The sequence below is a fragment of the Saccopteryx leptura genome, chromosome 1 (assembly GCF_036850995.1).
Source record: "Saccopteryx leptura isolate mSacLep1 chromosome 1, mSacLep1_pri_phased_curated, whole genome shotgun sequence".
Taxonomy (NCBI): domain Eukaryota; kingdom Metazoa; phylum Chordata; class Mammalia; order Chiroptera; family Emballonuridae; genus Saccopteryx; species Saccopteryx leptura.
Genome location: NC_089503.1, coordinates 224,202,739 through 224,227,423, shown reverse-complemented (window position 1 = coordinate 224,227,423; position 24,685 = coordinate 224,202,739). Strand labels below are relative to the sequence as shown.

Genomic DNA, 24,685 nt, shown 5'->3' with positions numbered 1-24,685 from the left:
TGGTGAGCCTTGCTCAAACCAGATGAGCCTGCACTCAAGCTGGCAACCTCGGGGTTTCAAATCTGGGCCCTCCGCATCCCAGTCCGACGCTCTATCCACTGTGCCACAACCTGGTCAGGCTTGTCACTCTTTTACACATAAACAAACTGAGGCCCAGAAATATTAACTAATCTTACTAAGGTGCCACAGCTAAGAAGTAGCAAAGCTCAGATCTGTACCCAATTATCCTGTCTCACTCTGCTGCCTCTAAGTATAGTCCTGTAACAAGCAAGAGATTCCTTCTAAATCTAAAGCAGGAAGGTAATATTCTATCTACTCCTATTGTACACCAAACAGAATGCCTGAGTCAGACAATAACAATGATAATCAAAGGTGAAATCTTTGTGTACTATAATTGACTGTGTACAGAAATCACTTCTTCCAGAACTTGTATGAACTGCAGTAGTAGTTTCATAGTAAACTATTGTTATATATAGACAGTAAGTTTTTTTTACTTATTTATTTATTTAAACTTTTTATTAAAGTGAGAGGCAGAGATGCAGAGAGAAACTCCTGTATGTGCCCCAACTAGGATCCACTTGGCAAGCCCTACCAGGTGATGCTCTGCCTTGCTGGGCCACAGCTCTGTTGCTCAGCTATTAAGCTATTTAGCTCCTGATGCCAAGGCCATGGAGCCATTCTCAGTGACCAGGGCCAACTTTGCTCAAATCATTTGGGCCATGTCTGCAGGAGGGAAAGAGAGAGGGGGGGGGGGGGGGAGGAAGAGTGGAGAAGCAGATGATCACTTCTCTTGTGTTCCCTGACTGGGAATCGAACATGGGACTTCCACATGCCAGGTCAACACTCTACCACTGAGCCAATCAGCCAGGGCTAATAGTAGTTTTAGACTAAAATAAAACATGTGGCTAGAATTTAAATTTTTTATTTTTTTATTTTTTTATTTTTATTTTTGTATTTTTCTGAAGCTGGAAACAGGGAGAGACAGTCAGACAGACTCCCGCATGAGCCCGACCGGGATCCACCCGGCACGCCCACCAGGGGCGATGCTCTGCCCCTCTGGGGCGTCGCTCTGCCGCGACCAGAGCCACTCTAGCGCCTGGGGCAGAGGCCAAGGAGCCATCCCCAGCGCCCGGGCCATCTTTGCTCCAATGGAGCCTTGGCTGCGGGAGGGGAAGAGAGAGACAGAGAGGAAGGAGGGGGCGGGGGTGGAGAAGCAAATGGGCGCTTCTCCTATGTGCCCTGGCCGGGAATCGAACCCGGGTCCCCCGCATGCCAGGCCGAAGCTCTACCGCTGAGCCAACCGGCCATGGCTAGAATTTAAATTTTTAAAGCTTTTAAAATATAACAATAACAAATATTGTATTTTATAAGTTTATGAAAATGAATTTCAATTAAATTTAGAAAGTAAAACTGTGTTATGGATCTAAGTCTGTGGAAGCCATACAACATTCAGTCAGTAAACATTCATAGCCATAGACGACTGTATGGAACTGGTTTAGGAGTAAGCCTGTTTAGATTTATAGGTAGGGATAATTACTATCTCTAAAAAAAGTGATCATTTGTTAAAACATGGAGCTGATGTCTCACTTAACAAATGTTTGCTCTCTGTATTTGACACATAAGCTTTTCTGTACCCTGCAGCATTGCATGTCTAATGATTTCCTGGTGCCAAAATTTATTTCCTAAGAAACTTTCTTTTTCATGTTGTCATAAAAAGGACAAATCCTAAAGAATTCAACGTGTCCCTTTGTATTAAAAGAAGTGTATTCTTCGGCAGTGCTTGGGTGAAAGTGATTTCTTTGCAACTGTCCTCTTTGTCTTCCATATCTAGACTTGCACAATTTGATGAATGGAATAATCAGTGTGAAAAGTCAGAGGCCGAAAGCCAAAGTCAGACACCGAGCACCCAGATGCACCCTGTTCTTGTCTTAAGTCTCCTTTTCACTCATTTTAGGAGCAAAGTCTTATCACCAGTTCAACCCTCGTGTCATACCTATTTCAGTTATTTAACAGGGTCGCAGAGACAGGGAAGAGAATGAGTATTGAATAGATGTCATTTCTCATTCGCCGCTAAAGGTTACGAAGGCCGCTGCAAGTGGCTCAGAGTGATATTTCGAGGAATGAGCTGAGAAAAGCAGCGCTCAGACTGCGATCCCCCCTTCGGCAGAATCTGTCATTGCAGGCTTCTAAATCCATTCTGGTATTGTTGGCTCCCCTTGTACTGCAAACATTTGAATCAAATGTTGGCTAATCAGCAAGTTCTAAAAATCCTGATTAATAAAATATGTGTAGCCGCATCTGCTCTTTCCATGCTCAAGGCACTTCCAAATCAAGATTTGTGTTCAAGTTCAAATGCTATAGAAATGTTCACCTGAAACCTGTGTACTCTTATTGATCAATGTCACTGTGTTAAAGTTAATTTTCTAAATAAAATTAAAAAATTAAAAAAATAAGATTTTTGTTCAACAGTCTTTCAAACACGACGAATACACTGAGTTTTATCAAATCATCTATGAATACATAATATATATTTTTTGAAATTCACACCACAGATGAAGTTTTAACAATCTAACTGCCTAAGTGAGCCCACAGTTTAAAAAATACTGACCAGGGTATACCAGCAATTACTAGTTGTTTTAAATTTAGTAGTTAATAAATGTGTTCTTCAGTCTTACTTACTAATACAATTATCCACAACATCTGTTTAAACAAGTAAAATTAATGGGAATTATGTTAATTTCAAAGTTGAAAGCCAATAATAATATGGAAATTTGCTGGTTTTCATTACACAGAAGTATCTTAATACTATTAGCATACTCAGTGGAATTCACTCTAAATACAGGGGATTCTAATACTCAATTTAGACTCAGGAGAGTAATTGGAAAGTGCTTTTCTGGAAAAATGAAAAAGAGAATTAGCCTTTCTACCCTGTGGTTCTCTCCCCATAGGGTCAGATGTGCACCTGCTAAAGTTGTATTTCATTTGGTTAATACAGAGCATTCTGGGTAAATGTGCACAGGTTATTCATAAATTAATATTTGTGATTGCTTTACCTGAATCCCAGCTATTTTCATTCTCAGAAGTCAGTTGTTTGCACAGTAACAAAGCAGGGAACTGTTGTAACTACACTTTGGCAAAGAAGAATCATTTAGAGCTCTCTTATTTTACAAAGTAATATAATATCCAACCAAAAGAAACAGCTTAAACAATAAAGAATACATATTGAATCACTTCACTGGAAAGTTGTTTGATTTTGAACAAGGGTTGGTTTCAAGCAAAGACTGACTAAGTGGCTCAACCAATATCACTCAGAATTCATTTTTCCTTTCCCTCTCTGCCCTGCCTATTTCCAAGTCAGCTTCAGCATCAAGAGTCCCTCTGGTTTCCCTGAAACTCCAGTCTTCTCCTTTACAACACCCAGATTCAAACCTCATGTCCTTACACAAACCACGCAGAAGAAGAGAGCAAGTCTATTCTAGAGATTCCTGGACCAAAAAGTCTTTTTTTCCCCCAAAATCCAAAAAGTTCAATAGGTGCCATTGATTCTGATGGAGTTATGTAACCATTCCTGAACCAATTACTATGTCAGAGAAAATTATGACATACTGACTGATGTAAGCAAATCAAGGCTCACTCTAAAACATGTGGCTGAGAATGGGTGGGATTGGTTCTCTGACACTGTTACCAGAAGGAAGATTAAGTGATTAAATCCTCACTACTCAGTTCTATCCCGCCTGAGCCAAATACAGTGAATCCTCACGTAACATTGTTGGTAGGTTCTGTGACTAAGTGAAGAGGTAATGAAACCAATTTTACCACAGGCTAATTGATATAAACAAGAGTTAAGTTCCTATGACATTTTATCAATGTTAAAATGTTATAACAAAATGACATTGAATGAAACAATGTTATTCCAGGACTGACTGGAATATGCCTTTGAAGACAATCATAACCTTTGTATACCCAGAGCTCAGCATGACCACAAGGTCATGTTCAAAACATAACAGAAGAAAACAAAATGCTCTTATTTTTGAAATGAGATATAGTAGTAGATATAGTTGTTTTCTATATTTACTAGCAAATACACTTTTCTCTTTAGGGGACAAGCTGGAGAGATTAGGTGACTAACCAAAGGCTAAAAGTCTTTGGTAAAGCCAAGACTCCATTTCAGGTACCCTGAATCTGACTCAGTCCAATTTTCTCTCTAAATAGTTTTGTCCATTATTTTTTTAGGGTGTTGATTTATATTTTACCTTATTTCCTAAATTTTAATAAAACTCATTCTAGTTATGTTCTATAACTAGAACCCATTTTATATCCAGCCTGATGCTTTAAGTTATGGGCAGATAACGGTAACAAGAAATCCAAACTCCACCCTCATTGAGTAGTTAGCAGTTTTGAGGGTTATAGAGCTCTTTTAGATTTGGGGATTATAATTCTGTTCCTTGAAAAGAACTTACCAAGTGCAATAATAATAGAAAGAGCACTAGACTGGCAGTCAGTACGCCTGTGTTGTTGTCCCAACTTTACTATAAGTAGTGGTGTGACACTGGCTAGTTATTCTCTGTGTTTCCATTGTGGAATGCAGATAAAAAACTTGTAAAAAAAAAAAAAAAACAACTCTGATTTTGAGATTCTTTGATTCTATAACTCTTGCTTAAGAACGTGTAAAGAAACACATAAAATTTGAAATTAGATTAGCTCATCTTAAATTAGGCTCTGGCCCTGAGATTAAATATGTTTTTTAGTTTTTATTTTTTTTACTAAAAAAAATATTTTTAATTTATAGAATTAATAAATCTATCACTTATCTACAATGTTTAAAATGACGAATAAATATCAAACAGCCATCTTATCTTTTTCCAAATCGTTGAAGTTCATAAACGGATTGTCAATGAACAGGTCAGCAGCTACTGTGAGTAAGGAAAGGGTGCCTATTGGACTACCATTGGAAAGGCAAGCCAAAGACCTTGAAAAGGATAGTCCAGAAAAAGGGGTGGAGAGTTAACATACTTTTTTGGAAAAAAGAAGATAAACTGAAGAACTATCATAAAATCACGAAGGCAGTAGAGGAAAATGTACATATAAACAAAAATGGGTTTATTGGGGTTTTTTTTCTCCTCCTCCCTCTTCCCCAATACTTTTTAAAGCATGGCTGGCACGCTCTGTCAGTGAGGAAAGGGGAGAAGGAAAGGGCTCGTGCCTCTTTCTCCTCTGATGTCACTCCCATGGTCCACCTCCCAGCTCCGTGCACACAGCGCACAGCAGCAGGCAGTAAGGTGGCAGCAAGTGTCCTTGGTTGGATCAGTGCTTCCCCTGCATATCTGAAATATAGTAGGTTTTAGGCACATCTGCTTGTAAATCCCAGAGGTATGAAAATATGGGCTGGACGTTGGCTAAACACTGAAATTTACACAATCTTAATATCTAGTTATAGAGTGTGAAATTATAGAGTGTGACCTCGAGAGTTCTAAGAATTTGATTACTCTTGTAAGAGACAAATGTTTATCATAGGCCTGGATCCCTGATGTGAATTAATTGCAGCCTAATAAATGCTGTTGACATAGCTAAAGAAAAGAAGGAAAAAAAAGTGGATTAACAGAATCAAAGTGACCCACTTAGAAAAGTAGTCAAATGAGATTGAAAGAAACTAAACTGATCAATCTCTGTTCTCAACTAGAGAAGGAGAGCTCTGGAGTGATCCAGAGCTACGGACCTTCTTAGAGAGTTGTTTTCCTCCATGGTCTTCCCAACGATGGGGATTTCCCAAGGTGTAGATGAGCAATCATAACCCCAAACCATTTAATTTCCTGCAATGATTCCACACTACAAAGGAAAGTCAAATTCTTAATTCTCTTTCTCAAACTTTCCTTGAGCATTTCATCACTGAAAAATATTATCTCCAGGTATAAATTAATAAATTTGACTAGCTGCATTATATATAAATCTTTCATAACGTTGATTAGTCTATCCATTTCACAAGAGATTGATTATGTAATAATCAAGTGGTGCTAACAAAGTCTTGTCTCTGGATTCAGGTTTGAGGCACTACCCTTTAACTGTCCAAACAACCTCGAGCCTATGTCTCCAGAAGATAAATGCATCCTTCATCTAAATATGAATACTAGCCAGATCCAAACTGGATGTAATATGCTATTTTATTTTTGCACTTCTGGGATTATTAAGCAAATACATAAATAATTTTAATATAATGCCATGCAAAAGATCTCAAGTGCACTTTCATTATAAAGCTTGGAGTTAGAATTATTTTTTTAATTTTAATGTTATTAGTTTTTACATCTTATACCTTTTGAAGTACAATAACAGTTAATAAATGGTTTATATATAGTCTTTATATTCCTTAAAAATCATAAAAACTAGATATAAAGTTTATTGGTTAATATATTCAAGAGCCTCTAAGTTTCTAATGGAAAAAATTAAATTTGTTCACATTTAAGTAAGCAAATCCTTAATTTTGAACTTAGATCATTTGCTCCATTTGAGTATGTATTATTTCAACAACTTTAAGACAAGCATTACACATTTAAAAAACTCCAAAGGAGGATGTGTTTTATTTGTTCAATCAGAAAAATCCATATGTGTACTAGATGGTCTACATTTCTTTAGAATCAACATTTGTCCTAAACAGATTCTTCTTGTTTTCCAACACACAAGGTGTATGTTGTTTAATTTATCCACTTTTAATGGCATCTGTAACTGTTTTAGGATATATTCATTTAATTCCTCAGAAAAAGAGATTTAAAAAAAAAGAGATTTAATAATCTCTTTAATAAGATGTAATAATATGTCTCAAGCAAACTACTAAAGAGAAATATTTCACTCCATCCATAGAAAACCAGAGGTATTTGAAATCTGAAAAGTAGTTCCCTTTCTTAGAACTATGTCTCTTTTTAAAAATAATTTGTAGGCTGGGAGCTCCTTTTCTTTCTCCCATATTTAACCTAATTATCTTTTAAGAATGCTCACTGACTCACCTTGTAACATACTGAAGTGTGTTTGCCCCTGAAAGAAATGAAGCTATTCACAAAATAAGTACTTCTTTAAAATATTTGTGAGGATGTCTGGAAATGTGGCTTAACATCAATATCTGAATAAAGATTATAGCTATTTTTATTAGAGGTACAATAATTTCACTATTATTTCTATCATAAAAAAGAAAAGGTTGTTTGATTTCTTTTCAAAATCACATACGCCAGCCATCCCAGCTTTATCTGATTCATCACCAAGTAGACATCAACAGCAGGAGATTACTGGTGGTGACAGATGCCAAAGAAGGAGGGGACCTTGACAAGAAATACTGTTTTCATTTCCAAACATCCTTCAAATTCTGATAATTTCAGATAACAAAGTTGCCACTCAATGTCATCTTCTAAAGTTTCCTTCAAAACTATCTTAAATTCAACCACAGAATCTAGACGCTGAGTAAGGACAGCGATGTGTAACATTTATAAATCTGCTTTTAGCAACTCTGAACCTATTTTGAGAAATGGTCAGTGTCTTCCACTCGCCACCCTCTGCCAATAAACTCAACAGCTCCTTAATGTTCTAATCATCCCATTACCAAGTCAAAGAGAAGAAATAGCTAAGAGAATTTTTTAACTAATAATGAGCTGATAAGTGTCCTGACTCTACAAGGATTTTTTTCATTCTTAGAAACTACAGAAATACCCAATGTTCCTATAGCAGAGCAATCACTAAGGAAAAAGTATCTTTCACACTAGTCAAACAACTCTCCAGAACAAATTCTAGCCACACAAACATCTTGTTGGTCTTCAATGATATTTCACGCTCAGCTCAGATGAAGTACAAAGAGGCTATAAATGTTTGTTCCGATACAAAACGTGTTTAGGTTTATTACTCTCTTCCTCTCCGTACGCCTTGACACTCACTCCATTTCTTTCAATGGTTTGTTTGCTTGGTCTTGTTTTTGTTTTTTTGCCTCCTCTGTCCTAGTACCCATTCTTTAGAAAAAAAGATTAACATACAGAACTGGAGGCCGGGAAAGCTCATTTTCTACAAAGCTATTAGACCTGAGGACTAGATAACAGTAAAAAGACAAGAGGGTTATGGTACCTGGCAGTCTATCTCATGTTCCGTTTAAGTGAACACAACCTTTATATTTTTGCCTATTATCCTTGTTCTGCTCAGTCCCTTTCCCAAAACACGTGGAAGTAAGTTTCCAGCATCTGATCCTTCAGGCAGTTTAACTTAGAATAGCAGCTGCTAAATTTCACTGTAAAATAAGGCCTGAATGTAATAAGTTGAATATTATATTTCTTTAACCCATGTAAGTTTCAAATAATGTTTTGTTTTGTTTTGTTTGTTTGTTTTTGAAAAACAAATGCACATGACACCAAACAAAAGTAAAATGCTTGCATGCACAGACACTGGGGATGTCTGTGGAAAGCAATGAATCTTCTGAGGCAGTGAATGTCTTCTTAATTCATGTTCTAGATTCAGTGACACAGCTGTCATATAGTTCTGGTTTTTTTGTCACTTTAAGAAAGTCATTTTCAAACATTCTAGCTTAATGAATAGTGAGAAAAAGTAGCAGATGTCAACAGTCCCACTGTCTGAAAATGGACAACAGCAATGACCACAGCCAACGGGATGGCTGGTTGTGCCTTGTGAGCCACAAAAGTCCAAAGTGACTCTGTACACTGTTTTTTAAAAAAAAAAAGAGGCAAAAGTTTTTGTCAAGCAGCAAGTGTCCTTATGGATTCAATTCCTTTCTTCATTCAGAAAATAGAGGCTACATTTAATACGTCCCTGTTGGTTACAAATGACTCCTTTCCAATCCCCTGTTACACACGGAGAGCAGGAGTCTGGCTGCTCTTAAGCCTCAGAACCACATCCTGTGGCTCAAAGAGCAGCCTTGGCCATAGTTGGCTTGGCTGTCCTATTTTATTAAATCAAACCTCCTCTTACCTCGACTTCCTTGTTCTTCTCTTTGTTCCTGCCCATTGCACTTCTCCCATTGCTGGCTGTCTCCCGTGCTGGGGTTACGGAAATCTGGTGGAGAGGCATACTGGCAGGGCTGCAGGTTGCCAGTCCCTGACTGGAGGCCTTATCTCTTCACTCGCCCTGAGTAGCCCACCTGCACAATTGTTCATATCCTTGCTTTGCCAAGCTCAGTTCTAAACAAAAAGGGGAAAAATAGTGTGTAAGACACTGTGCAGCAGAAGCCAGGGTATCTGGCCAAAATGTCACACTGGAAGGGAGTCTCAAAGAAATGCAAGAGCAAATAATCCAGGGAGAGAGTTGACTCTCAGCAAGATGATTCACTGCAAGTCATAACTGCACTGCTTTGTCACTGGAGCACCCTAAGAGCATTGTGGGAGACGATTCAATTTCTATGGCACCTAATAACTGTCCTGGAAACCAAGGAAACCTAGGTCTCGCAGGCCCTTATTGCTTACTGCTTCCTTTAATGGCACTGACTCCCACATGAGCAGCGGCTGCCACTTCTGCGTTTGTCTCTCCCGACTCCCCAGGGGCTCACTAAGCACCCAGAGACACTGCATCCTGCTGACTAAGTAACTAAGCAGAAGGCTGAAAAGCTTAGTGTCCTATTTGGAACCAAATCTCTTTCTTGAAAAGCGTGACAGGCAGACTGTGTCCTTCATGCTTCCACAATAATCTGCTTAGGTCAAAGGACCTGCCTTGAAGTGAACAGCTTCGAAAGAGGTGTTATAAAATAAGAACAGAAACAGAAAGGAGAGAGGGAAGGGGAGAGAGAAGGGGAGAGGAAAGAGAGAGAGGCAGAGGACGGATTAGGAACAAGTGCAAATGTCATTCTCTGGGTGATGGTGAAAAAGATTAACATTCCCTGCGCCTTCCTTAATAAGACATCAGCAACAGGAGGCAGAAGCATCATCGTTCTGAGACACAGAGCTCCACACTACATTTCAGCTTTACTGCCATTCCTGTGCTCCCTGAAATATATGTGTTAGAATCAGTAGTAGCCTCTCCTTGCTTTTCTAAGAAGGAAACAGACTCTCTTAAGGACTTCATTGTGCTCTTAATATAATTTAGAAATAAATAAATGATTGATCCGAATCTCTGTGCTTTGTATGAAAAATAATCTCTTGTGGAGTGAATTTGCAAAATACATTAACTTTAAAAAAAATCACTTTTCCCCTGTGATCATTTCTCCTTTGTTAGGGTATTTGGTATTCTGTTTTTTAAAAGACAGATTTTCTTTTCCTCATTTTGAATATATACACTTTAAAATTTCTGGAAATCATGAGTAGATTAGATCTCCTGCTATCTTTTGTGTTTCTTTACACCAAAAGAAGCAATATTTAGAAAATTTGTTGTATTCTATATCCACATGCACTGCATGTAAGCTCTGATTTGTCTCTCATCACACAGGAGATGTTCCAAGTAATTTCTAGCTACAATTCATCCTCAAACAGCTTTGTATTCCACAGTAATAATGCCATTTTCTATAAGACATTCCAGTTTGTTTAAGCTTGGGATAGCGTTACAAAATAAAAAAGGTAAGTACTCTCTTTGGTAATGAAGACAAAAATAATTAACGTAAAGATTGCTGCCTGAGCAGTGGTACCACAGTGGATAGAGCATTGACCTGGCATGCTGAGGTTCTAGGTTTGAAATCCTGAGGTCACCAGCTTGAGCATGGTCTCATTTGGTTTGAGTGTGGGCTCACCAGCTTGAGCACTGGGTCATGGGCTTAAGTGTGGAATCATCAACATGAACCCATGGTGACTGGCTTGAGCCCAAAGGTTGCTGGTTTGAAGCCCAAGGTCACTAAATTGAACAAGGGGTCACTGGCTCAGCTGGAGCCCCTGGGTCAAGGCACGCATGAGAAAGCAATCAACAAACAATTACGTGATGTAATTATGAGTTGATGCTTCTCATCTCTCTCCCTTCTTCTCCCTCTCAAAAAACAAAAAAACAAAAAAAGCTTGCTAAAGTATCTTAAAGTTAAATATTTGCTGAAATAAATTGATGTAGTTTCAAGTGTGGCCTAACTTTTTCATCCTAAATTTGCGACCTGAGCATCCATTTGGCCCAATTGCATGTATTTTATGGCACATTGATAGATACCTGAGACTTACTTTACCACAGATTCAAGTTCAGGAGTGCTTCAGAGGGAACCTGAGCTGGATACATTTCTTTAAAATATGCAAATAAATCTGATAACAATGTTGGGACTCAGTGCAGTAGGTCAATAAAATAGCCTTAGAACAATAAGCATATTAATATAAATCTCTAGTGGCAATCTCTTGCTTTAAAATAGTAAAAAACATACAGTTTAAATAACCTTAATCTCAGCATTTGTTCATCATCAATCTTAGTTTACAAAGTGTGCTTATAAAACACAGAAGCTTAATGAAGTGACTAAACACCAAGTTCTTCCCAAAATGTCATATCCAAAGTTAAGTTGATAAGGTCTAAAAATAACATCTGTGACCTGTAATTGTATAGTGGACATTTCCTTACTTTAAAAATAATACCATATCCCTCTGCCTAGAAGAAATACCTTAATTAAGAAAAAGTTAGAAATAGAAGTCTGTAAATTTAACCATGTGTGACAAATACTGAAATGTAAATTATGAATCTGTTTAGAAAAGTAATGTCCTCAGCGTTTATATCCATGAAAAGTTCCATGAAAAGCTAAGGCAGCTTTCCAGATAATTTAGACTTCAGTACTTTTGCTTAAAATATTCATTGAAGTTACATGAAAGAAGATTTTTAGCTTGAATTCACTAAAGGGCTGTCTTAATCCTTGACCTCATGATGCATATGAGCTTTATCCTTTGTTTACACTGAGATTTTTTAAAAATATTTATATTTCAAGTTAATTTGATTTATGTGGTTGAGTTATTTCAATTAGCTTTCTTTTATCTTAAAATTTAGAAAATAAATTAAATTTCAAAAGAAGATATTTACTTCCTAGAGTAGTTTACACATTAGACAAAAGAAGTTTATTATGTCTTTTCAAGTGAATACTTCAGAAATAACAAGAAATATTAATAACCAGTGTGTTTGATACACATTTATCTACTATTGTATTAAGTATCTCCACAAATTGAGATTTTAAATTCTCAAACTGTATCAGAGAGAGAGAAAAAAAAGAAAAGTACATGCTTTTAACACTTTGTGTGTTCTAATATTCTCTGCTTTGAAATACATATCAGCTAACGTCAATGACTTGCATCTAACACCTTTCCTTAAGCAACAACTAAAGTGCTCCGACAACAAGAAGCATGAAGTCCCCCTGGGGAGACTCATTCTGTAACAATACAAAACTTAAAAGAACTGTTGTGGAATGCATTTTCCTGTGAGATCACAGTCCATCTTGTGCAGTAACTAAACCCAATGGAATAAATGAGAAGCAATGCATTCAGCAACTGAGTACTTACAGGTACTGGCTTTGCTACCAGAGAAGAGCCATAGATTCAGGAGTTGATGTACAAAATTATGTGGGACAATCTCTGTAGTCAAGGAGTTTACTACATCATTAGGGAGATATGAGTTACACAGCCAAATTAGTTTGAAAAATATATGATGTAATACATCAATAATTGAAACATTATATAGAATGTTGATGGTAAGTTAAAAAAAATTTGAACACCAATAATTTATTATAAGTCCAAATAGTTTAACTTAAGGAGGAATTGGCATACGGGAGTGCGAGACACTATTTCAAATAAAAGAGAAATTTTGTTTAAGGTTATCAATTGATTTAGACTGTGTATGCCCATTAGAATAAGACATTGATTGAAACATGTGGTGGGGATAGGGAAGAAATCAGGCCAACAGCTGAAGAAACGGAAAGTCTACGCCAAACAATATCAAAATTATAAGTGCATTGATACAAGACATAGAAACAATAAAGCTAAGAACTGTAAGTGAATTCTGAAAATGGCAACAAGCATTCTAACTTAGGGAAGATATCTCATAGCACATCCCTGGTGAGAGAGAGGACACCCGCACTGAGTGGGTTTTCAACACGCCACCACACAAGGCCACTGTTAGAGCTTATTGGGACGAATATAAGAGCCAGATATCACTGCACAAAAACTTTACGACATCTTGTAAAAGAGAAGGAGAAAGGAACTTGGATTTAAAAGCTATTTTTACTGGATAAATGCTGAAGCATATACTTATAAAGAAGAGTTTGGAAATAACTCAAACAAATAAAACAAGATCAGTTGGAATAATGAGAGGGAGAGATAAAATGGAAAAATAATTAAAATCTCTAGTTCTTGGTTTATAAACAAATCCTGCAATGTAACGAAGCATTTATAACATTGTGAGTTTTTTTTCTGGGCTCAATGTGATTGTTGGAATCCAATTATGATTATTTTGGTATGTGCAATTATCTTTTATAATTAGAATAACATCTTTCTAATGTTGAAATTCTGTCTCCAAAGACCTTTCAGAAGCAATCGGATGATCAGCCTTGAAACTATGAACATGAGATAAACTCTCAAGATCTTTGATTTTATTCTCTTAAAGCATTGGTCTTAATTTGCACACATCTACTTTCTGAGGTTGAAGCACAATACAATGGAGCCAAAGAGTTCATTTCAGTCTTTTGGAGGATCAATAGCAATCTTCACAGAGATATAACATATGTGATAATTACATCAGGCACTGAAATGATCAGTTGTACTAGTTTTTATTCTTTATATTATGCTCGTGACAAAATAACGTCATCAGAAACAGAATTTCTTTATTAATTTCAAAGAGCTAATCTTTGTTGCTTTTTCTTTAATGAGCTGCAGGAAAGAAAAAAAAAATCATTTCATTTTATTTTCTAAAAATATGTTAGAAGTAGTAAAAAAAAATCCAAAGAATATCAGCATCTATTTAATTAGCTTTGTGGACAGAGTTTACAATTAAACAAAATCAAATTTTGTGTTGTCCTGAACATCACTTTTCACGTTTCTAGAAGGAGAGTGTACCTATTTTAGCTGTCTGAATATGGAGTATGTAATGCTTAACAAAATTATTTTAATTAATCACAATTAAAAACATAAGCAACAAATTAGGAGTTAAAGTTCTAGTTGTTCTTTACTTTCCATTAGGATATTTCTTTTTATAATGGTAAATTAAAATGTTATATTCATCCATGTCAGAAAATACATTACAACATAACATTACTTTAAAAATAACAATCCATGCAAAAATACTAGTGAATTTAGGAAACATTTTCTCTGGGATCATTATCTCAGCTACTCAAAGTTAATGAGTATCTAATTTCTTATTTTATTTGGTTATTTCTAAAGGTCTGCAAGGAATATACATGCTAGCTTAAAAAAATAGAAATAGCCTGCCCAGGAAGTGGCGCAGTGGATAGAGCATCGGACTGGGATGCAGAATGACCCAGGTTTGAGACCCCGAGGTCACCAGCTTGAGCGTGGGCTCATCTGGCTTGAGCAAAAAGCTCACCAGCTTGGACCCAAGGTTGCTGGCTCGAGTAAAGGGTTACTCGGTCTGCTTAAGGTCCACGGTCAAGGCACATATGAGAACAATCAATGAACAACTGTGTCGCAAAGAAAAACTAATGATTGATGCTTCTCATCTCTCTCCATTTCTGTCTGTCTGTCCCTGTCTATCCCTCTCTCTGACTTTCTCTCTGTCTCTGTAAAAAAAAAAAAAAAAGGAAAGAAATAAGTAATCATGTTCTAAAAGAATTAAAAGATAGTTTTGTATGCTCAATGTTCTCCTAAAATACATTAGGATTACATTTTTCATTAGTTCACTGTAAGTGTATTATCCATACACTTTCAGGGGAGGGTTAACAGTAAAAATGATTCAAAGAACCTGTCTGTCAGAGGGCTATTGTAACATAGTAGCAAAAACTGAGTGGCTTAAACAACAAAAATTTATTTTCTCACAGTTCCCAAGGCTAGAAATCTGAGATCCAGGTGTCATCATGGCCCTGTCCTTTGGAAGGGAATAAGAAAGTGTCTTTGTCAGGTCCCAACTTTTGGTAGTTCCTTGTTTTGTGGCAGAATATTTCCAAATTTCACATGGCATTCTCCCCCCATGAATTTTTGTCTCCATGTCCAATTTTTCTTTTTCTTGAGGGCACCAGTTTTACTAGATTGAGACATACACTAATGACTATTTTAAGTTGATTATGTCTATAAAGACCCTTTCTCCAAATAAAATCATATACTTCAGTACTGAGGACTAGGACTCCAACATATATTTTAGGGGAGAGGTCATTTACCTCATAACAGGGAATAGTATGGTTATTGAAAAGAAGTGTTATTAAATTCTGACGGGAGTCCATGTCTCATTTCTAAACGTCTTCAAGGAATAAATATGCTGGCTTTAAATTTTTTTTAAAACATGCTGGTTTAAAAATAGGAATAAACAATTTTGTTCTCAAAAGAATTAAGAGATACTTTTGTATACTCAGTGGTCTCTTAAAAACCATTGTTTAATTGGGGTTATACCCAGTTAGTTCTCAGATTCTATTCTTTTGGACTTTAAAAAATTCCAATAAATTTTCATGCCTACATTACAAATACAGTACCAAGTAAGAGAATCAATAAAGGCACTCAGATATCCTCATGTTTAGCTCTATACAAGTCAATCTATTCCTCATAAAGTTAGTGAAGTTTTTGCTCAGATTAGTAATACTTCCTGGTGAAAGACAAATAATAGGTATACAAAAGTTAGAACGCAATATACTGAAACTTGTGCATATTGAAAGACCTAGTACTTGAATAGACAGGAAAGTGGAAATAATATCCCAATGGACATCCAGGCTTCCATAAGCAGATAGATGTGCTCGATTGGAAAACAACCCATATGAGAAGCAAAACACAGGATAGCCTATGAGACATAATGCATAAGATGTGAGTGCTGAACAAAGCGCCAGATGAAGGCAGATGGTTCTGGGGATCGAGTCTTAGCAGGCAGGCTGTCTCCATTAGGTCCTGAGAAAGCATTGTTTTAGGAAATGCCAATGATCATCAATCAGCCAGAGCCAGGGCATTAGTCAGATGGTAACAGTGGGCACCAAGTCCAAGGGAAATAGCCTGGGATATAAAGAGAAGACTAAGAATGTTGTAGTAAGAGCCAAGAGCAGAGAAAAGCAGTTTAAAAAGTAGCCTGAGATCGAAGAGTACAAAGCAGTGTCTGCATTTTCTGTTACCTTACTTGTGGTTTTAGGGGCTTGAAAGAGCCAAAAAAGAGAGGAAGGAGAGGTTAGTAAATGGAAGAATTCAAGTGGCAAGGTGGTGTATTTTGAAATAATGTTTTGAATATAGTCTGACAGAGATCTATTGAGTCAGTACAATAAAGAAAATTAAGATAATTAGAGCTCTGTGAAAATAAAAGCAGGCAACTCTTTTAGTCTAAAGTTTAGAAACTTGAATGTTCAAGTTGTAAATACATAACCACTTATTGGGACAATTAAGGAAATAATTTTAAAATATGTTTAAAGACTGGATTCAATAGCTTCTGAAATACCTTTTATTTTTGGGATTCTGTGACAATAGATGTTGTATTTATCCTGTGCATGTAAGATGATTCCTAGTAGAAAGACAGGAATATTATGAGGCAATACACTTCAGTAAAATAGGATTCAATTTAAATAGGCAGAGAATCTGCTACTATTGATGACTTACCATAAAGCATAGCAGAGAAAATAAAAGAGAAAAGCACAGGAGATAAAAGATATCAAATCTTATGGCAGAAGAAGACAAACCATCAAATTGTGACAGTAAATATAAAAAAATTTTAACTGTCTAGCTATCGAGTTTATTGCTTGTCAATTACACATTCCTTATCCACAACTCAAAGGGTCTTAAACACACACATAAAAATTCTCCACATAAAGGGTCTAAAAGGAAACATAAATAATAGAACAGATTCTTAATATAGTTAACTTTGAAGTACTACAGATTTTTTTAGGCTATTACAAAGAAAAATATTATAAAGAAAACATATTCACTCAAATGATTAAAGGGTGTAAACTACAAAATATTTGAAGAGGAGCTCTAAAATATTTAAAAGTATTACTAGACTAAGGAGAATAAATGAAAAAATTTATCAGATGTATATCATTTTTATAGAATGTTCTTCATAGTCATGATTAGGTCTCCAAATTATAATGAATTAGGGTAATATATTAATTACTCAAATATCTTATTTATTTTAAATAATAATAATCATTTAAATTTTTTAATTTTTTAAAGCAGAAAGGTTCTTTTTTTCATTCTTTTATAAAAATGATTTAATTATTAATACAATAGTACTATGCTAATTCTTAAATTAAATAAGATAATGTATAGAAACTTTTTTGACATATGACCTGTCATGGAGTAAGCACTAAGCATTAACCACTCATATTTGTAGTTTAACATTATAGAAAAATATTTCAATCATTAAACATATACTTACATTTAAAATAAGAGTAAAGATTAAATATAGTTTTTTAAAAAAATAATTGGGGGTCAGAGTAATGGCGGGGTAGGAAGCGATACCGATAAATCTCCCCCAAAACTCAACAAGATCTTCAACCAGAAACAGAAAAACCTATACTTGGAGCTTCCAGATGCTTCGCAATACACCCAAAGGTATGATTGAGTGAAAAATTGGCTAAATATATAACCAAACCCCGAAGGAATTAGGGAGTAAGAAATGCTCCGCCTTCCTCACTAACCTAAACAGGGCGGCTTTCTCTGGTAACTGTGAATATAGAAACTGAGGCGGGCAAAGGGGGTGAATACATCCAGGCCGCGAAACAAACGGCCGAACCAGGCTGTGGCACGGAGATCCAAGCCGAGGAAAATCTGATCCTGTGGCAACCCGGGCAATACAAGCTAACACTCGCGCCAAACCCAAACAAAGAAAGACAAGCGGCGCAGCCATTTTACCCGGTCTCCTGGCTGGTGCGCAGTTAGTGGGCGAGAGATTTCTTCCTAGGCCCCGGGAGTCAGTGCCCGTGTTGCCTCACGGAGAGGCAGGGTTAGAGGCCTTTCTGTGGGCCGAGGGCAGAGTCTCTGGGCAGCCCCAGCGCCCTGGGAAAGCCACGCACGGGAGGGAGTGAGAACTAATTCCAACGGTGGAGATTTTCCGTGCCTGAGGGTGTTTCACTCAGAGGGAAAGCGGCCGGCCTCATATCCTGGTTTGCGCGCGCAGATAAGGAGTGAGCGATTCCTCCGAGTGCCTCGGCAGTGCGCACCCGTGTTATCGCACAGAGGAGCAGAGTCAGGGGCCTTTGTGTGGGCCAAAGCGGAATCTCGGGCCGCCCCAGCGCCTTGCAAAAGCCGCGCATGGGGACGGAGCGAGACTCAATTCCAACGCTGCAACTTTTCCCTGCGGTTGGGGGTTTCACTCAGAGCGTGAGACTGCTGGCCGGATATCCTGGTCTGCGCGTGCAGCCAGTGAGTGAGCGTTTCCTCCAAGCGCCCCGGAAGTGGACACGCGCTTGTGTTACCGGACAGAGTGGCAGAGCCAGAGGTCTTTGAATGGCCGGAAAGCCCACCTGATTATGCTAGCAGCTCTGACTGACTGAGCCTTACCCAGAGCCCTGTGCTGAGTGGAAATAGAGTGGGGAGTTGCCAGCTCTTTGAGCCTCTTACTATCCAGGCAGAGGCAGCAGCAACCCCATAGCTGGATTATCAGGCTACTAATTGAGGAAGGAAAGACTAGGAGAAAGGCTCTAGAAACACGGACTCTCTCACTGTCGGAGCCTATAAATGCTAATAGCCTAGACTGCCAACAAGACTAAAGCACAATACATGACATTGCCATAGAGACTTATCAACTGCAAACCTCCACCTGAGCGTGGCAAAGGGGCAAAACCCGGGGTACAGAGTCACCGACCAGGAAGAGGGAGAGAAAAGAAAAAGCAAGAAGATAACCTCTCAAAATCAAGAATAATCTGCAGACTTTATAACCTATCCCATTTTATTATATTTGTTCGTTTGTTTCTCTTATCTTCATTCTTGATACTTTTTTTTTCCTCCTCCAATTTGGCCGATTAACTCTCTACCGGTCTTACTCTCTCCTCTCCTTGAACTACACTACCCATAAGTGTTACATCTCCCATTATCTTTTCTCTTCTCTTCCTTTCTCTCTATGAGGGTTGCACTCCAAAACCCTTAACTCTCTCTCTCTCTCTCCTTTCTTTTTTCTTCTTTTAGTGGTTCCCTCTTTTTTTTCTCTCTCTCTCTTTCTTTTCTCCCTCTATATTAGTTTCTTCCTTTCTCCTTTACATCTCCTCTCACTCAAACCTCAATAACAAACAAATTATCTTATCTGGGACTCAAACTTATGTTTGTGGCATTCTGGGGGTTTTTTACTTCACCTTTTTAACTCACTAGCAGTGCTCCCATCCTTGGCTCTCCATATTATCTAGTTCTTGTTCCACTAAATACAATAGTAATTTTTTAATTTGTCCCCCCGTTTTCCTCTTAATCCTCTCATCATAACTCTTAGACAACCAACACCTAAAAGCAAATCATTTTATTCTTGACCCAAATTTTTTCCTTATTTGCTTTTTGTGGGTCCATACGCTCTTTTTTTTTTTCTTCTTTTTTCTTTTTTTTTTTTTCCCCCTTTATTACTTTTCCCCAATTCAGGCCCTCCATCACAGGCATTGTTTGTTATAATTCACAGTCCACCACAAGATTTTATCAAGAAAGAGGGGAGAGGAGAGGAGAGGAAAAAAGGAGGGGGGGAAAATTTTCCTTTTTTTTTTTTTTTTAATTTTTATTTTATTTTATTTTTCTTTATTACATTATTAATTTTTTAAAAAAAAAAACAAAACAACTTTTTTCGATTTTTTTTTATTATTTTTTTAAACTTTTTATTCTTTATTAAATCTCATTAATACTATCAACAAAACCACCCTCAGATGCCATTAAGGAAGAGAAAATCGAACATGATGGATACAAAAGAAAGAGAGGTAACACAGCCAGATGAGGAAAAATCTATGGAGAAAAAATTTAATATATTGGAAACCTTGGAGCTAAATGACAGAGAATTTAAGATAGAAATCCTAAAAATCCTCCGAGATATACAAGAAAACACAGAAAGGCAATTTAGGGAGCTCAGAAAACAACTCAATGAACACAAAGAATATATGTCCAAGAAAATTGAAACTATAAAAACAAATCAAACAGAGATGAAAAACTCAATTCACGAGCTGAAAAACGAAGTAACAAGCTTAGCTAATAGAACAGGTCAGATAGAAGAGAGGATTAGTGAAATAGAAGACAAGCAACTTGAGGCACAACAGAGAGAAGAAGAAAGAGACTCAAAAATTAAAAAAAATGAGATAGCCCTACAAGAATTATCTGACTCCATCAAAAAGAATAACATAAGAATAATAGGTATATCAGAGGGAGAAGAGAGAGAAAATGGAATGGAGAACATACTCAAACAAATAATAGATGAGAACTTCCCAAGCCTGTGGAAAGAACTAAAGCCTCAAGTTCAAGAAGCAAACAGAACTCCAAGTTTTCTTAACCCCAACAAACCTACTCCAAGGCATATCATAATGAAATTGACACAAACCAACAGCAAAGAAAAAATTCTCAAGGCAGCCAGGGAAAAGAAGAATACAACATATAAAGGAAGGCCCATTAGATTATCATCAGATTTCTCAGCAGAAACTCTACAAGCTAGAAGAGAATGGACCCCAATATTTAAAGTCCTGAAAGAGAGGAACTTTCAGCCACGAATACTATACCCATCAAAGCTATCCTTCAAATATGAAGGAGAAATAAAAACATTCACAGCTACAGAAAAGATGAGGGAATTTATCATCAGAAAACCCCCACTCCAGGAATTACTAAAGGGGGTTCTCCAATCAGATACAAAGAACAAAAAAAAAACAGAGCCACAAGTAAAAGCTCCAAGAAGAACACAATAAAACCAAATTTAAACTGTGACAACAACAAAAAGAAAGAGGGGGAGAAGATGGAGATTAACAGTAGCAAAGGACGATGGAGTGCAAAAGTACTCACAAAATAGTTCGCTACAATGAACAGGGTAGGGACCCTTTTCATTATTCAAAGGTAACCACCATTGAAAAAACCACCACAGAAGCACATGAGATAAAAAAGATAGCAACAGTGGAAAAATGTATGGAATACAACCAAATAAAAACAAAAGATAGAAAAACAAAAGAGAAGGATCAAACAAGACACAAAACTAACAGAAAGCAAGATATAAAATGGCAATAGGGAACCCACAAGTATCAATAATTACACTAAATGTAAACGGATTAAACTCGCCAATAAAAAGGCACAGAGTAGCAGAATGGATTAAAAAAGAAAATCCAACTGTATGCTGCCTACAGGAAACTCATCTAAGTAACAAGGATAAAAACAAATTCAAAGTGAAAGGCTGGAAAACAATACTCCAAGCAAATAACATCCAAAAAAAAGCAGGTGTAGCAATACTCATATCGGATAATGCTGACTACAAGACAGGAAAAGTACTCAGAGACAAAAATGGCCATTTCATAATGGCTAAGGGGACACTGAATCAAGAAGACATAACAATTCTTAATATATATGCACCAAACCAAGGAGCACCAAAATATATAAGACAGCTACTTATTGATCTTAAAACAAAAACTGACAAAAACACAATCATACTTGGAGACCTCAATACACCGCTGACGGCTCTAGATCGGTCATCCAAACAGAGAATCAACAAAGACATAGTGGCCTTAAACAAAACACTAGAGCACCTGGATATGATAGACATCTACAGGACATTTCATCCCAAAGTGACTGAATATACATTTTTCTCCAGTGTACATGGATCATTCTCAAGAATTGACCATATGTTGGGCCACAAAAACAACATCAGCAAATTCAGAAAAATTGAAGTTGTACCAAGCATATTTTCTGATCATAAAGCCTTGAAACTAGAATTCAACTGCAAAAAAGAGGAAAAAAATCCCACAAAAATGTGGAAACTAAACAACATACTTTTAAAAAATGAATGGGTCAAAGAAGAAATAAGCGCAGAGATCAAAAGATATATACAGACTAATGAAAATGACAATACGACATATCAGAATCTATGGGATGCAGCAAAAGCAGTGATAAGAGGGAAGTTCATATCACTTCAGGCATATATGAACAAACAAGAGAGAGCCCAAGTGAACCACTTAACTTCCCACCTTAAGGAACTAGAAAAAGAAGAACAAAGACAACCAAAAACCAGCCGAAGAAAGGAGATAATAAAAATCAGAGCAGAAATAAATGAATTAGAGAACAGAAAAACTATAGAAAAATTTAATAGAACAAGGAGCTGGTTCTTTGAAAAGATCAACAAAATTGACAAACCCTTGGCAAGACTTACCAAGGAAAAAAGAGAAAGAACTCACATAAACAAAATCCAAAATGAAAGAGGAGAAATCACCACGGACACCGTAGATATACAAAGAATTATTGTAGAATACTATGAAAAACTTTATGCCACTAAATTCAACAACCTAGAAGAAATGGATAAATTCCTAGAAAAATACAACCTTCCTAGACTGAGTCAAGAAGAAGCAGAAAGCCTAAACAGACCTATTAGTAGAGAAGAAATAGAAAAAACCATTAAAAACCTCCCCAAAAATAAAAGTCCAGGCCCTGACGGCTATACCAGCGAATTTTATCAAACATTCAAAGAAGACTTGGTTCCTATTCTACTCAAAGTCTTCCAAAAAATTGAAGAAGAAGCAATACTTCCAAACACATTTTACGAAGCCAACATAACCCTCATACCAAAACCAGGCAAGGATGGAACAAAAAAAGAAAACTACAGACCAATATCTCTAATGAATACAGATGCTAAAATACTAAACAAAATACTAGCAAATCGAATACAACAACATATTAAAAAAATAATACATCATGATCAAGTGGGATTCATCCCAGAATCTCAAGGATGGTTCAACATACGTAAAACGGTTAATGTAATACACCATATCAACAAAACAAAGAACAAAAACCACATGATCTTATCAATAGACGCAGAAAAGGCTTTCGATAAAATACAACACAATTTTATGTTTAAGACTCTCAACAAAATGGGTATAGAAGGAAAATATCTCAACATGATAAAGGCCATATATGATAAACCATCAGCTAACATCATATTAAATGGCACTAAACTGAAGGCTTTCCCCCTTAAATCAGGAACAAGACAGGGTTGTCCACTCTCTCCACTCTTGTTTAATGTGGTACTAGAAGTTCTAGCCAGAGCAATCAGACAAGACAAAGAAATAAAAGGCATCCATATCGGAAAAGAAGAAGTAAAGGTATCACTTTTTGCAGATGATATGATACTATACATCGAAAACCCCAAAGAATCCACAAAAAGACTACTAGAAACAATAAGCCAATACAGTAAGGTCGCAAGATACAAAATTAACATACAGAAGTCAATAGCCTTTCTATATGCCAACAATGAAACAACTGAGAAGGAACTCAAAAGAACAATCCCCTTCACGATTGCAACAAAAAAAATAAAATACTTAGGAATAAACATAACAAAGAATGTAAAGGACTTATATAATGAAAACTATAAACCATTGTTAAGGGAAATCGAAAAAGATATAATGAGATGGAAGAATATACCTTGTTCTTGGCTAGGAAGAATAAATATAATCAAGATGGCTATATTACCCAAAGCAATATACAAATTTAATGCAATTCCCATCAAACTTCCAATGACATTTTTTAAAGAAATAGAGCAAAAAATCATCAGATTTATATGGAACTATAAAAAACCCCGAATAGCCAAAGCAATCCTAAAGAAAAAGAATGAAGCTGGGGGCATTTCAATACCTGACTTCAAACTATATTATAGGGCCACGACAATCAAAACAGCATGGTATTGGCAGAAAAATAGACACTCAGACCAATGGAACAGAATAGAAAGTCCAGAAATAAAACCACATATATATAGTCAAATAATTTTTGATAAAGGGGCCAACAACACACAATGGAGAAAAGAAAGCCTCTTCAATAAATGGTGCTGGGAAAACTGGAAAGCCACATGCAAAAGAATGAAACTGGACTACAGTCTCTCCCCCTGTACAAAAATTAACTCAAAATGGATCAAAGATCTAAACATAAGACCTGAAACAATTAAGTACATAGAAGAAGACATAGGTACTCAACTCAGGGACCTGGGTTTTAAAGAGCATTTTATGAATTTGACTCCAATGGCAAGAGAAGTGAAGGCAAAAATTAATGAATGGGACTACATCAGACTAAGAAGTTTTTGCTCAGCAAGAGAAACTGATAACAAAATAAACAGAAAGCCAACTAAATGGGAAATGATTTTTTCAAACGACAGCTCAGATAAGGGCCTAATATCCAAAATATACAAAGAACTCATAAAACTCAACAACAAACAAACAAACAATCCAATAAAAAAATGGGAAGAGGATATGAATAGACACTTCTCCCAGGAAGAAATACAAATGGCCAACAGATATATGAAAAGATGCTCATCTTCTTTAGCTATTAGAGAAATGCAAATCAAAACGGCAATGAGATACCACCTCACACCTGTTCGATTAGCTGTTATTAGCAAGTCAGGTAACAGCAAATGTTGGAGAGGCTGTGGAGAAAAAGGAACCCTCATCCACTGTTGGTGGGAATGTAAAGTAGTACAACCATTATGGAAGAAAGTATGGTGGTTCCTC

The 24,685-nt window shown here is 36.6% G+C and overlaps 1 protein-coding gene across 4 annotated transcripts in view; it reads right to left on the bottom strand.

The window, feature by feature from the left end:
• Positions 1-24,685, bottom strand: part of MARCHF1 (membrane associated ring-CH-type finger 1) — an 833,928-nt gene that overhangs the window by 454,555 nt on the left and 354,688 nt on the right. For 2 of the 4 annotated variants that reach the window (XM_066387072.1, XM_066387063.1), the window contains exon 3: positions 8,950-9,158. In XM_066387072.1, coding sequence (XP_066243169.1) covers positions 8,950-9,048 — 99 coding nt within the window. In that variant the 5' untranslated portion in view covers positions 9,049-9,158. Of the gene's footprint in view, positions 1-8,949; positions 9,159-24,685 lie in introns of those variants that run through there. The other 2 variants (XM_066387056.1, XM_066387081.1) reach the window with 1 other exon arrangement.